Source organism: Muntiacus reevesi, chromosome 13, assembly GCF_963930625.1.
Source record: "Muntiacus reevesi chromosome 13, mMunRee1.1, whole genome shotgun sequence".
NCBI classification, from domain to species: Eukaryota; Metazoa; Chordata; class Mammalia; order Artiodactyla; family Cervidae; genus Muntiacus; species Muntiacus reevesi.
In genome coordinates this window covers 18,005,164-18,020,360 of record NC_089261.1, presented here as the reverse complement: position 1 = coordinate 18,020,360, position 15,197 = coordinate 18,005,164, and the positions used below count along the sequence as shown (strand labels likewise).

The following is a 15,197-nucleotide window of genomic DNA, read 5'->3' as shown; positions in this document are numbered from 1 at the left end:
CCGCCGTCGTTGGCCTGTGAGGTTACGCATGCGCAGGCCAGCGCGTTCTTTGATTGGGCGTGGAGGCAGCCACGTGACTGGCGTGTTTTCGCTGAGGTGAGCCTGCACCCTGTGTACGGAATCTGAAGAGATTGTGGAGGAGGCGCGTCACGGGAATCTCGGGAGCTGGGCTTTCATTAGGCGGATCGGTGGGTTTGCGCCCAGACCTGAGTTGGCCTACCTGAGAGACCTCGTTCTCAGCCCAGCTCATCTGACGGCGAGGGGTCTCTGACTCAGCGAGGGCTCCCAATTGTCCGAGCAACCCGCACCCTGCAGAGTGCTCTGGCCTTTTTTTGTCCTGTTTGATCTCTCGCTCCAGCTATAGGCAGGGTTGCTTTGTGTCAGCCACGCTTTACATATCGGTGATCTGAGGCATAGAGATGAATCCGCTTCTTTCTCTGAGGGCCAATGGGAAGTAAGGACTGTTGGGGTGGTGGGGATACATTGGTAAATAAGATGAACACCCAATTCTGTTCTTATGGATTTGACCTTGTTTCTAGTTGTGTGACCTTGAGCGAGGTTTTTCATAAAATTGTGTGATATCCTTATACAGCTATGAGGATGAAGCAAGTTGAGGCTGTGACTCTGTTTACATTAATTTTTCTGAGAGTCCGCATTATTTTCAATACCCCAGACTTGAGATTGAGGACAGGAGGAGAAGGAAGGGGGCGACAGAGGTTGGATGGCATCACCGACCTAGCGGACATGAGTTTGAGCAAACTGTGAGATAGTGAAGGACAGGGAAACCTGGTATCCTGCAGTCCATGGCGTCGCAAGGAGTCCGAAATGACTTAGCCACTGAACAACAGACTTGCCTTTGGCACGTGAACATGGAGAGCCACAATCGGTACATATATAGCATATATGTGACAGGATGCTACTCTAGGTATATGTTATGACATGTAAGTGTGTCTTAGCACACACTGTGTCTACAAATCCATATCATGACCACCTGACGTTTATACCTTATGACTGCACACTATGACTTTATATCATGATTTCTCAACCTCTGCACTGTTAACATTATTAGACTCACTAAGCCTTTGGGTTGTGTGTATATCCTACACTTAATGGAATAGTTAGCACGATCCCTGGCCTGAACTACTAGGTACCAGTAGCACCTCCAACTGGTGACCACCAAAATGTCTCCAGACATTCCCAGATGTCCCCTTGGGGCCAAAATTCCCCGCAGTGGCAGTTGCTGATTTTTGTGAAACTGTATATGCCATTTGCATCCCACTATATGTATATAATATATGAGATCTCATGTGAACTTTTTTTTATAGTATTTTTTTAATAGTATATTACAGTAGCAGATAACATTTAATGGTGTGCCAGGTACTAACTTGAATGCTTTATTAATACATACTTTATCTCTATGTAGTAGTAACAACAACTTTTTGAGACAGGTACTATAATTTTTCCCATTTTATGGAGGAGGAATCTGAGGCTCAGAGAGAGTCAGTTGCTCAGGATCTCACATGTAAGTAAGTGGCAGAGCTAGACTTTGAGTCCAGGCAATCTGATTCCAGAGCCAACATTCAATCTCTACTAAACCATCTCTAATATGCAGCAACTGGCCTTCTCTGGTGACTCAGATGGTAAAGAATCTGCCTGCAATGTGGGAGACATGGGTTCAATCCCTGGGTTGCGAAGATTCCTTAGAGAAGGGAATGGCAACCCACTCCAGTACTCTTGCCTGGAGAATCCCATGGACTTAGGAGCCTGGTCCATGGGGTTGCAAAGAGTCAGACACAACTGAGCAACTAACACTTTCACTTTTTCACAGTGTGCATGTTTGTGAAAGTATAGTTTAGGTAGACATCTACATTATACATACTGATCTCATTCTGAGAGGCAGAGAGAGAGAAGATGAATATTGTTTACGGTGGAGAAGGAAGATGCCAGTTCCAGAGAACTAGAATTATTCATTAGAGATGGGCAAAATGGGCTTGTTACAGTACTCTGTAGCTGCCAAATGCTATGCCTGCCGCTTGTGTTCCCCTATTTTCTGATTCATCCAGTTTATTCATCCTTTCAACTTATATTTCTTTTTGATTTTTGGCCTTGTCACACACCTTGCAGGATCTCTGTTTCCTGACCAGGGATTGAACCAGGGCCACAGCAGTGAAAGCCGGGAATCCTAACTGTTAGGCGCACATGAAGTGAAAAGAAGTGTTATTCGTTCAGTCATGTCTGACTCTTTGCAACCCTATGGATTGTAACCCACCAGACTCCACTGACCATGGAATTCTCCAGGCAAGAATACTGAAGTGGGTAGCCATTCCCTTCTCTAAGGGATCTCCCCGACCCAGGGATCAAACCCAGGTCTCCTGCATTGCAGGCAGATTCTTTACTGTCTGAGGCACTAGGGAAGCCAAGGGAATTCCTCCAACTCATGTTTTTACTGAGCACCTGCTGTGTGTCTAGATATTGTGCCAGGTCCTAGGGGATGGATAGACATGAAAATGAAATAAGACAGGCCTTTCCTTAATGAGTTTACATGGACAGGAGTAGGTAGAGTCAAAAAGAGGAACTGTGATGGGGTAAGTTGTCTAGTGAAGGTATGGATAAGAAGCAGTGAAAATGGAAAAAAAAATTAGTACCAGAGTCTTCCAGGAAAAGAAAGACTAGCCTCTCTAGAGGAGATAAAGCTGATGCTGTGATGTAAAAATGAGTGGAAATTTACTAGCAAATAAAGCAGACTTCCTGTAGCTCAAATGGTGAAGAATCTGCCTGCGATGCAGGAGACCAGGGTTCGATCCCTGAGTTGGGAAGTTCCTCTGGAGAAGAGATTGGCAACCCACTCCAGTATTCTTGCCTGGAGAATTCCATGGACAGAGAAGCCTGGTGGGCTACAGTCCGTGGGGTCACAAAGACTCAGACACGACTGAGCAACTAACACACACAAAGCAGGCAGAGGCGTTCCAGTCAGTGAGCAGGTACCATGGAGTTACCAGGATGTATGGTATGAGAAATCACAGCCTTTTTCTGCTCTGAAGAGAGCAATAGGAAGTGACAACAGACCATCATCTCTAGTTGGAAGGAAGCAGCAGCTAGTTGTGGGAGCAGTGCCCACTCATCCATTAGCTGGAGTATGAGGAGGACAGTGTCTTCAATGAGAATAAAAGTCACCCCTTCAGTATGAAAGTCAGCCTTTTTCATCTCTGTTAAGCCCTGGCACAGAACTTGTTGACACTTTTGGAGCCTATAAATAAATTCCTCCTTCCGTCACTAACTTTGGCCTTGGCATAGGAACATAAGTAAAACCCAAAATGCAAATCAATCTACCTTTTTCATTTCAGCATTCATCCCCCAATCCAGCAAATTTCCAATTACATAAGAAACATGTTATATCATCTTGAACATTTACTTCCTAAGCATTCTTTCTTTAGATTCATACATACTTTATTTAGTCCTTATCGTGGCACTGAGGTGACTCCCATGAACGTGCAGGCTGTCTTACCAACCTGTTTTGCTCTGACTTGCTTCTTAGCTTTTAACCTTGGCATCACATGAGAAACTTCAAGATTTTCAAGTGGAACTGACTGCGAGTAGAGTTTGTTGTTGTTTTTGTCCTTTTTCCCAGGTTTTTATTTCAGACCTAAAAAACATGGAAAGACAAGTACAAGGATCTCTCATACACCTTTCATCATGTGCCTTTCATTAATTATTAACATTTGCCACATTTATGTCTATTCATGTGGAAATGTTTGTGTATCTATATATACATGTACCTGTTCTGTGTATGTTTTTGTTTCCCCTGAACTTGTTGAAAGTAAGTTTAGAAAAGAGGCAGTGACGATCAGGAGGTCATTGCCCTGCTCTGTAGGAGGGATGATAGTGTGGTGGCATCGTGAGCACTAGGAGGAGGTGAGTACAGGGCACCCTGAGACAGTACAGCAGAGACTGCTCATCTGCCTCTTCTGGTGGCTGGAAGAGGTTCCATGAAGGAAGTGACAGGCAGACTACAACCTGAAGGACAGTGGGCAGTTATCCAGGGAAACAGCATATGCTAAGGCCTGGCCACAGAGGAGCGCATCATGTGTTCAGTGAAGCTGCTGTGGACATGAGTGTCGAGATCACCCAGGCTAAGGTGAAGTACAAAGGAGAGCTGCTGCCCAGAGGGGAGAAGTTCTCAGAGGGCCTTTTCAGGCAGCTTAAGGAGCTGAGAGTTTATTGTGAGGATGATGGGGAGTCACTGGAGATTTTAAATGGGGGCAGGACATGATCAAATTTGCAGTTTTGACTGACGAGGCAAGGGGACCCACTTAGGAGGCTGCTGCAAAGGTCTGTGGGTGAGATCATGCAGTGGGAGTGGAGAGAGTAGACGGAGAGCTTTGGGAGGATTGACCGGCCACACTGAGCACCAGAATGGAGGTGTCTGGCTGGAAGACTGAGGGGTGAATCCAGTTTTCTAGCCTGGGTAGCTGGGGGGACAGGGGAGCCCTTTCCTGAGCCAAGGACCTTAGGAAAGGAGTTCTCATGGAGGGCAGAGACAGAGTTCAGCTCTGGTTGTGTCTGAAATCTGGTTGGGAGTCACAGTAGACATGCTGGTGGCGCCCTGAGTGCCAGGACGGAGGTCTCCTTGGAGGCAGTGAAGGCTAACCATGTCCTGTTTCTGCTTCACAGCCTTGGCCCCAACATGTGCCTAAGGCGGCTTCTGCAGTCCTCCCAGCTCCAGCGGGCTTGGAGGGCGGCCTTCCTGAAACATGTCCAGGGCAGGCTCCCGGGAGCCCAGAGATGGACGCATTCTGGAGGTGGCCCCTACAGAGCAGTGATTTTTGACATGGGCGGAGTTCTGCTTCCTTCTCCAGGGAGCATGGCCACAGGTGAGCTCTTCATTCTCCTTCACCTTTGGAGACTGGTGTGCGTGGGGGTGGGGGAAAGGAGGGTGCTGAGGGGAGATGACAGTGTGTCTCAGTGGGTGCTATTCTTGCTCTTGAATCAAATTTCAAGCAACAGTTAGTGCTGCTGAGGATCTTGGGCAAATGATTTCACTTCTCTGAGTCAGTTTCCTCATCATTAGATTAATGCTAATGATAGTGCATACCTCTTTGGGGTTTGGGGACCATTAAGTGAGATCATTCATAGAAAGCATTTGATTAGCAGAATGAGTGCTTGGCTCATCTGAAATTGTCAATAAATGACGAGCTGTCATTGTTATTGTTACGGGTAGAATTTAATTACCTTCCCCTGAGAACTGCTTCTGAATGTTGTAATCTCCCCTCCCTGATTTGATCAAAGTCTTTCCTGTTCTACCAACCTCCCTCTACACCTGCTTTTGTTACTATAAAATCAAACCTCTAGGTTCTGATCATTTCTTTATCTGCCCTTCCTAACAGAACAGTGACTGAAGAAGGCAGAAGTTGATTTATTTTGTATATGAAAACTAGGTATGTGGTCTGGGCTAGTGTGTTGCTATGTGATATCAGAGCCGTGGGCTCTTTCTATAGTGTCATTCTGCTATGGGTATTGTTCATTTCCAGTCTTACCTTATGGTCTCTGCTGGCTGCTTCATCTTCTGCTGTCACATTATCATTCCAGCCAGCAGGAATCGAGAAGGACCTTTCTTTTTAACTGTACTGCTGGCTGGTTTGGCAGTTCTCCATGCCAAGTCAACCTAAGTTCAGTTTTTCTGTGACCTTGGTCAAAAAATTACCTGGGTATACAAACTGCTAAGGTGAGCCTTTTTTGTTTTCTTTTAATTGCTTCAACTCTGAGCTGAGCCCTCAGCTTTTCTTTTCCTCCACTCATATTCCTCTTGCATTTACGCCGGGCCTGTTCTACACTCCCCGAGTCATCGTACTTCCCTACCCCAGTCCTTCCTTCTTGGAAACATAAAGATCACTGGGCAGTTGTTGTCTTGACTTTCTCCAGAATATCTTGAAAAGCTACTTGCTTCTTTCCACTCCCACGGCCTCTACCCAAGTTTAAATTCCCGACTTGTCCTACGTTTGAAATCATATCAGCTACCTGCATCCTCTCTGTGACTCTGGTCCTTTGGGTTTTTTGCACCACCCTCCACACAGCCCCCAGAATTAGTTTTCTAAAACACGGATCTGGGATTTCCCTCGCTGTCCAGTGGTTAGGACTCCATGCTTTCACTGCAGGGGGTGAGACTTTGATCCCTGGTCGGGGAACCAAGATCCCACATGCTGCCAAAAAAAAAACCCCACACATACACACATCTTATCCCTTCACTCTCCTGCTTCAAATCCTTGAGTGCCTGCACTCTGTCTCTTAGATTAAGTTGGGAAGCTTTTGTCTGACATTAGGGGCCTCTTACAATTAGCCCACATACCTTTGTGCCGCACAACTTCCCACATGTGCCCACATCTCAGTTTCGTGGAGCCCTTGATATTCTTTAAACACATCTGCACCCCTGCACCTTGGCAAGTTCTGTTCCACCTCCTGGCAGCTACCCTCCTCTGTGTGCTCAAATCCTACCTATACTTTAACAACAAGTTAAATGGTATGGTGTTCAGCATGTGCCTAAAATCTTTGAGCTCTCAGTAAATCAGATGAGGGTTGTTATTATTGACTTCTCTTCTGTCAAGACTCCTCTGACCTCCTTCCCTGGCAGAATGTCCCTGGATAGCAGCTTTCCAGTTCAGCTTAACACCAAGGGGTGTTTTAGCTGGCTATGGGATGTGTTCCTATCTCCTCTGTGGGGCAGTTAGAATTGGGGACCATGGGTCTGGGATGTGTTAACTTCACTTTTCCAGTGTCAGCTCAGAGCTGGTTCAGGTGTTCATTCAGTAAAGGTTTGTTGGATGGATAAAGAAGGAAATAATAATAGCTTCAACTTTCTTCTTATTGTTTTTCTTGACTGGAACTCTTAATGTTATTTATTCATTAAAAAGACCTATGCGACTTTCCTGGTGGTTAGTGGTAGTTAATAATCTTCCTTGAAATGCAGGAGATTTGGGTTTGATCTCAGTCAGGGAATTAAGACCCCCACATGCCTCAGGGCAACTAACCCCAAGTGCTGCAACAGAGATCCGCCCGCCACAAGTAAGACATGATGCAGTCAATAATAAATAAATAAATATTAAAAAACTGCCATCCCAGATAAAACAAAATGACCCATATAAAGGGTCACTGAAACAGCAAGTACTAGAATTCAGGCGTACTTTTTTTACACTTAAACCAGAGGTCAGTCAGCTATAGCCTGTGGCCCAAATCTGGCCTGTTGTATGGTTTTGTATAGTTCATCAGCCAAGAATGGTTTTTATGTTTTGAAATAATTTAAAAAGTCAAAACAAGAATATTATTCTGTGGCATGTGGAAATTATACAAAATTCTAATTTCAGTATCCATAAAAATGAAATTGTATTGGAACACAGCCATGTTCATTCATTTACATAGTGTCCATCTGTGGCCCTTCTCAGAAAGTTTGCAAGGCCCTGATTTCAGCTATTAGTTTACTATAAAATCAGTGTACACAAAAAATTAAGAGTATACAGTTCAAACATTTTAGCATAGCATTCAGGGAGTGTCATATGATCAGATTGCTTAATTTTTGTCAGCGTGACGGATAAAAGGCTATCTCTGTGTGTTTTTCTTCCTCTGTATGTTATTTTTTTTTGTATGTTATTTTAATATTCAGGTTGAATGCTTTTTTGTGTATTAGTTGATCAGTTTTCCCTTTCTGTGAATTGCTCATTTTTATTATTGATTTGCAATAATAAACTTTTGTCATATCACATGCAAATATTTCTCTATTCTGGGACTTGTCTTTTATTTTATGATAATGTTTTTGCTGTACAAGAGTTTTCATTTTTGATATCAAGAAAATCATTTGTGTTTTTTTCTATGTCTTGAGTTTTATGAGTCTTGGCTAAGAAAATTTATTCAAATAAAGATGTTCTGTATTGTTTTGGAGTTTTTTTCCGATTTGGGTATTTAATTTGTTGGGAATTTTTGTGGCGGTATGATAAAGAGATTTAATTAAATTTTTTCCTTATAGAAACTCAAGTATGGCAGTCTCATTTATTGAATAGTCAGTTCTTTTTTTTTTTTTTTTTTTTTTTTTTTTTTTCTTTTGAATAGTCAGTTCTAAAAGTATATAAACTATGAAGATAAATTTCCTGCTTGCTCCTCCACTACTTTTCAGTCAGTTCCAGACTTCATTAGTTATCACTGTGAAAAGTTTATATTTCAAAAAATTTCATTTATGTATTTGAGAATGGGTGTGTGTGTGTGTGTGTGTAAAACATGCATACCAAAACTGAATCATACTGTACAAACTGTTTTGTACATTTTCTTTTTTCTTTTGACTCAGTATAATATCTTTGCAACTCTTCCACATCAGTAGGGGTCTAGTTCACATCGTTCTAGTTCAGGGATTAGCAAACTCTTTCTGTCAAGGACTAGATAGACTTTCAGGGCCATAATGGCTCTATCACAACTATTCAGCTCTAGTGTTAGAACCAGAAACAGCCCTGGACAGTAGTAAACAAGTAGGTGTGGTTGTGTTCCAATAAAACTTTTATTTACAAAAAAACAGGTGGGAGACAGATTTGGCCCCCAGGCCATAATTTTCTGACCTTTGACCTAGTTTTTGCATTTTAACATCTACATGGTATTCCATTGCATGGGTGTACCATGGTTGATTTAACCAGCCCTTTATTAACATACATGTAAGTTTCTAGTTTTTGTTATAAGCAGTTCTGCCCAATAGCCATGTACATAATTTTTGCTTACTCTTATAAATACATCTGTGGGAGAAATTCCTGAAAGCAGAATTACCACATCAAATGTAAATGTACATTTAAAATATTGTATTTGGGACTTCCCTAGTGGTCTGGTGGCTAAGACTCTGCGCTCCCAATACAGGGGACTCAGGTTTGATCCGTGGTTAGGGAACTAGACCCCATATGCCACAACTAAGAGTTGACCTGTTAAAATTAATCCTACCTGCCACAATGAAGATCCTGTGTGCCACAATTAAGACCAGGCGTGAATAAATAAATATTTAAAAATAAAATGTTGCACTCCATAGAGGTTGTGCTTATTTACACCCCCATCAGCAGCATAGGAGAGTGCCCCTTTCCTTACATGCTTGCCAACTCTTAAGATCCTAAAAATTGCTCTAACTTTAGTTCTTAAATTAAAGAGGTATTATTATTTGGATTGAGTTTTATAAGCTATGCTGTTCTCAGAAGACATTCTGAGTTGGTCACATTGGTGATTTCTGAAGAATGGGATTGCTTTGTCATTTTACTTTCTTTTTTAAACCTTTCTATATTGTCTGAAATATTTTCAATGCAAGGCACTGCTTTATCAAAAAAATGTATAAAGTATAATAGGTCTTAGATATCATTATGAATGCTATATATATTTTTGCCCTATAGCAGCTGTATTGTAGAAACATCTTTGTTTAAAAAAAAAAAGCAACTCCTATGCAAATGCTCACAGTAGAAACAATACTGATTCACCACCCACTGCCTTAGCTCTCTGTGGACCAAAATTTTCTTCTTTTTTCTACAAAACAACACCCCCAAGTGAATGTTTCAGTGTATGGGCTACACTGCCCTGAAGGATTACTACAGCCTACAGAATGAAGGGCTTGTTTTGGAGTGCTGTCAAAAATCTGGTTTATTCCCTGATGTACTTCCTTACCACATGCCAGGATCATGTGAGTGACCTAATATATATGAACCAGCCAATAAGAGACCAGGGAAGAAAATTCATAATGTAGTGTCCAGCATCATTTCAAGCTGGTGTCATGGACTGATGCTTGGCAGCAGTATCCCCTCAGTCACACATATTGTTACTGCTGTTCCCTAGGAGGTCTAAAGCTGAGATTTTCCATTTCCTGAATTTCTCTGAATTCCCAATAGAACCCACCTGGCACCACAGTGATGCCACAGAACCTACATGGTAAACCCTGCTCCCCAGACTTCAGCTGTTTGTCCATATATCATTTCACTTACCATGTGTTTTACTTTTGGTAGAATGGGAGGTACAGAATCATATCTCTTCTGGAACTATAGTGAAGGCCTTGATCTCAGGTGGTGAAAATAGGCCCTAGATGAAATTTATGAGAGCAGAGATAACAACAGAAGATTTCTTACAAGAATTTGAGAGACTTTGCTCTGAAATTGTGAGTGATAAACATACTTTCCATATTATTTTTGTCTAGAATAGTGGATGCAACACTCATCTGTTAAATTGATTAAACTAAAAATAAAGAAGAGAAAACCTGACATCCCCTTATAAGATTTTAAGCTATTTCTTCCATCCCTAGGTACGCAATTTTAACTGCATGAGGAAAAATAAAAATATTATATACTCAGCCCCTCTACCCGTTATTGTTTATATGAAGCTGGAATTGTTACATAATGGTTTTGATCAGAAAGCTTGTTTAACGCAGTGATAACATTGAGCCTTTCTCTGGACTATTCATTGTTCTAAGCTCTTTATATTAACTCACATACTTTCACAATAACCCTGCTAAAATATAATTTAAAATATAGTGAAGTTCTGTGGATGGATGGTGGGTTTGATTGCACAACAATGAATGTATTTAATGTCACTCAGAGGGCTTAAAAATAGTAAATTTGATGTTATGTGGTTTTACAATTTAAATATTTAAATAAGCTTGTATTTAAATATATAAATATACATAGAAAACCTTATGCCAAGTGATAGAACGAAGCCAGTACAAAAAGACCATATAATATACAGTTCTACTTATATGAAGTATCCAGAACGGGTAAATCTTTAGAAACAGAAAGTAGAGTTGTTATTTTCTAGATTGGGCTGGTGGGGGCACCAAATGGGTAGTGACTGCTAATGGATATGGGTTTCTTTTTAGGGTGATGAAAATGTTCTAAAACTGACTGTGGTGATGGTTGTATAACTTTATGAATATATTAAGAAGCACTGAATTTTACAGACAGTTTAAGTGGGTCAGCTGTGTGATACGTGAATTGTCAATAAAGCTGTTGGGAAAGATAAGGACAGGAGGAGAAGGGGACAACAGAAGTTGAGATGGTTGGATGGCATCACTGCCTCAATGGACATGAGTTTAAGCAAACTCCAGGAGATAGAAAAGGACAGGAAAGCTTGGCATGCTGCAGTCCATGGGGTCACAGAGAATTGGATATGACTGAGTAACTTAACAACAACATGAAACTGTTGTGAAATGTGTGTGTGTCTATGTATAAAATAGCAGACTTGCCACTGCAGATTTTGAAATATGATAAAATAAGAGTTTTCAAAACCCAAACAGATAGAATTTGGAAACACAAAAAGTGATCAGAAATTGACCTTAAAAAAAAAAAAAAGAAAGAAATTGACCTTCATTGCATAATGGTGAAGCTCAGGCAATGCAGAATCATCAAATATCTTCTGAATTCCCAAAAGGAATCAAATAAAAATTAAATTACATCTGCTTAATTCACTTTTAGAGTTTAATGTATCTTCTTAGAGTCTTCTGAATCTTTTTAAAAATTGACAGTGAGTGAGTGAAATGAAGAACTCATTTAGGGACTTCCCTGATGGCCCAGTAATAGGGAATCTGCCTAGCAACATGGGATGCAGGTTTGATCCCTGGTCCCAGAAGAGATTTCACATGCTGCAGGGCAATTAAGCCCACACCCCACAACTAGACTCAATGCAGCCAAATAAATAAATACTTATTTTACAAAACTCATTTAACTGGAATGTTGATGTAAATAGCTCCATCCCCTAATGACTCATGTTTTACAACCTCATATGCAAAGTTCTGCACCAGGGCTGAAAGAGAAAATTCCTTTTGGCAGCAAGCCAGAGGCCTGGGGTAGTGGCAGGAAGCCTGGAATATGTGTTTTTCTGTGTTGGTGATAAGCTGTTCTTACTCTTAATGATGGCTGGTTCTCTTCTCTCCCTACCTCCAATCTTAGTCAAAGACTTCCGTGCCCGTGGACTCCTTTTTCCCTCTGCTGACCAGTGAGCGAGTGACGAAGCAGTTCCCAGTGATGACTGAGGCTGTAACTCAGATTCGGGCTAAAGGCCTTCAGACTTCAGTCTTGAGCAATAATTTTTATCTTCCCAATGGGAAGAGCTTTTTGCCCCTGGACTGGAAACAGTTTGATGTGGTAAGCTGACAGGGATCCAGAACAATCTGAATCAAGTCTCTGTCCTTACTTTAGGATGCAGCACTAACGCTGCCTCTTAGCAGGTCTTGAGTAGATGGGATGGTTATTCACACAGTTGACTGAGTTAGGATTAGACATGATGGGTGGGAAAGAGGACTTGCAAACTATCACTGAGCTGTGAGCAAGGTTATTTATGGGCTTTGATAACTGGGTGAAACCTCAGCTTCAGAGACTCCCTTTCATTCTGGACTTGAACCTTAGTCATTAGATAACACATGCACTTTATCAGCCCTCACCCTTTGACCTTTTCAAAGATCAACCCCCTTGCCCTCTATTTCTGTGGCATTAATCCTTAGATCAGTGCTGTGCAAACAAACTTACTGCAGAAAAGGAAATGTCTAGTATGGTTGCTACTATCATACATGACTGTTAAACACTTGAAAGGTGGCTAGTGGCCCTGAGGAGCTGAATCCTATTTCATTGCAATTCAAATGTAAATCATCCCACCGTATGGGACAGTGCATAAAGGGCTCGACTGTCAAAGTACCTGAGAAGACTCTGAGTCAGGAGATGGTCTTCTGTGCTGCCAGGAGGTTACTTCTGTGAAAGACTCTCCATTTTCCTTAAGGGAAGTATATGATTATTCTGGGACAAGTAGGAATTATTGATAGATGACGGGCTTAAACGTCATTCAGTCAGAAAACACATTCTTACACAGCAGTGACTGTGTGCTGGGCACCGGCTAGGTGTGAAAGGCTACTGTGTTCAATGTGACTGACATAAGCCCTGCCCTCTGGAATATATGTTTGCCACATTTTAGGTGGTCAGTTGCCACATGTGGCTAGTGGCTACTATGGCGGACTGGGCGGTATAGCATTTCCATGATTGTAGAAAAAGTTCTGTTGGATAGTGCTGTTTTAGAACATGAAATCTAGTCGGATGACAGGCAGATAATTCAGAGCACAAATATGGGAAATTAAGCACCCCACCTAATACTCTTTTTCACTTCCCACTTCTTCATTCCTCCTTGAGCACAGCCTGCAGAAATAGAGTCTCTTCCCTGTACATCCCTGCCTGGCTCCTTACCCACTTCAATTCTTGGTTTCCTAGCTTGTCCACGGCACAACCCTCCTACAAGCACCCTTCCCTTTAGGGGCTCAGGGACCTCAGTCAGATTTGAACCCTCTCTCTGCAGCTTGCTATGGGCAGTAGATTTGAGTCCCTGAACTGCAGTTTCTTCATCTGTAGTTCATAAGCAGCAGTTTTGTTTAGGGTGGCTGTGTGCATCCCACAGCATAATACATGCAAAGCACTTTACAGAGTGCCTGGCAGATAGGTAAGTATTCAATACACTGTGATTATTTTCAGAGATTGCTCCCCTCCAGTGCGGCTACAGGGATAAATAAGTTGGCCAGGCTCACACTGGGCCTTTCTACTATTTAAGGACTTGTGAGCTTCTTTAACACAATGGACTTCATTCAGACTTCACAGACGTCCTGGCATGTGCTTTCCAGCAGCTTTTCTGATGAGTTTTCATAATTTTGTTCTGCAAGAGACCTAGAGTGTTGAAAATCCTTTTTCTCAAGAGCATGGTTAATGTTTTTGTTTTCTAAAGCTATAAGACAAAAAAAAATTTTTTTCGATGGGGGTAAAGATAGTGTAACCACTCCTATGATCTGTGTCATCACTTGGGGCTGTTCCTGACCTCCCCAATGTTATAGGAATATATATGTGTGTGTGTATATATATATATATATAGCTCTGCTGAGGCATATATGACATTCAAAAATTTTTTCATCCATTTTCTTTCTTTTCTTAAAAAATATAATGTTATTTATTTATTTTTGGCTGTGCTGGGTCTTTTTCGCCATGTGGGCTTTTCTCTAGTTATGACTGGGGTGGGGTTGCTCCTTGAAGTATGGGGAGCAGGTGGTGGTGCTGCTGCTGGTTCTCATTGCGGCAGCTTCTGTTGTTGCAGAGCATGGGTGCCAGGGCTGTGGCACAGGGCTTAGTTTCTCTGGGGCACGTGGGATCATCCCAGATCAGGGATTGAATCCATGTCTCTGGCATTGACAAGTGATTTCTATACCGCTGAGCCACGAGGGAAGCCCCATCCCACCCCCCACCCCCCCGCCATTTTCTTTTAATTAAAAAAATTGAGGGGGACTTCCCTGGTGGTCCAGTGGCTAAGATTCCACCCTCCCAATGCAGGGGGCCCGGGTTGGATTTCTGCTCATGGAACCAGATCCCACATTGCCACAAAGAGTTCATATGCCACAACTGAAAAAAAAAAAAAAAAAAAAAAAAAAAAAAGATCCTGGGTGCTGCAGCTAAGACCTGGTGCAGCCAAAGAAATAAAAATAAATATTTTTTAAAATTCAACATTTTTTTATTGTGAAAGAACATAAGATTTACCATCCTAGCACTTTTTAACTACAGAGTTCAATTAGTGTTAAGTATATTCGCATTGTGATGAAACTCATCTCCAGAACTTTTTCATCTTGCAAAACAGAACAAAGGGAAGGCCAGGGATCTCATCCAATTTAAACCTCAAGAGTTTTTTTTCACTTCCCCACATGTAATCACCTATGGGACGAGGTGTCTGTTCGTCAGACGTGGCCCAGAGCCCCTGCATTTGCTCCCCTTTCTCCTCTTCTCTCAGAGGCTACAGCTGTGCTCCTTTCCTGCCAGGTCGTCTGTTGATTAGAAACACTTGGCTTCTCCATGGCCCATGGTGGACATTTTCTTTAGAAGGAGCGGTCTTTGTCTTTTTTTTTTTTTTTTTTGCTCATTCAAGTTATAAGGAGATGGGGAAGGGTAAGTAGAGAGGTCCAGTTTCTTCAGGACATTTATTTACTTGAAGGAGCAGTTCTCCAACCTTGAACAGTGGGAATTTGGAGGAGAGGGGAGGGGCCCTCAGGTTTGTCCTTGATCTTGGAGAGCAAGGGTCAATTCAGGAGTGAGTAAGGGATTTAGTTCTATTCTTAGGACAGACCAGAGGGTATTGGTTACAGGCCTCTATGGATGTTTTAGACCTACTCACAGGAGATCAAGCCCTGGGGACAATGT

The 15,197-nt window shown here is 42.1% G+C and overlaps 2 protein-coding genes across 6 annotated transcripts in view; one reads left to right on the top strand and one right to left on the bottom strand.

The window, feature by feature from the left end:
- Positions 1–15,197, bottom strand: part of BRAP (BRCA1 associated protein) — an 80,215-nt gene that overhangs the window by 31,340 nt on the left and 33,678 nt on the right. The gene's annotated exons all lie outside the window — the stretch shown is intronic.
- Positions 14–15,197, top strand: part of LOC136145818 (acyl-CoA dehydrogenase family member 10-like) — a 37,023-nt gene continuing 21,839 nt past the window's right edge. For 2 of the 4 annotated variants that reach the window (XM_065904491.1, XM_065904492.1), the window contains exons 1-2: positions 84–188; positions 4,672–4,871. In XM_065904491.1, coding sequence (XP_065760563.1) covers positions 4,685–4,871 — 187 coding nt within the window. In that variant the 5' untranslated portion in view covers positions 84–188; positions 4,672–4,684. Of the gene's footprint in view, positions 189–673; positions 887–4,671; positions 4,872–15,197 lie in introns of all 4 variants that reach the window. The other 2 variants (XM_065904489.1, XM_065904490.1) reach the window with 2 other exon arrangements.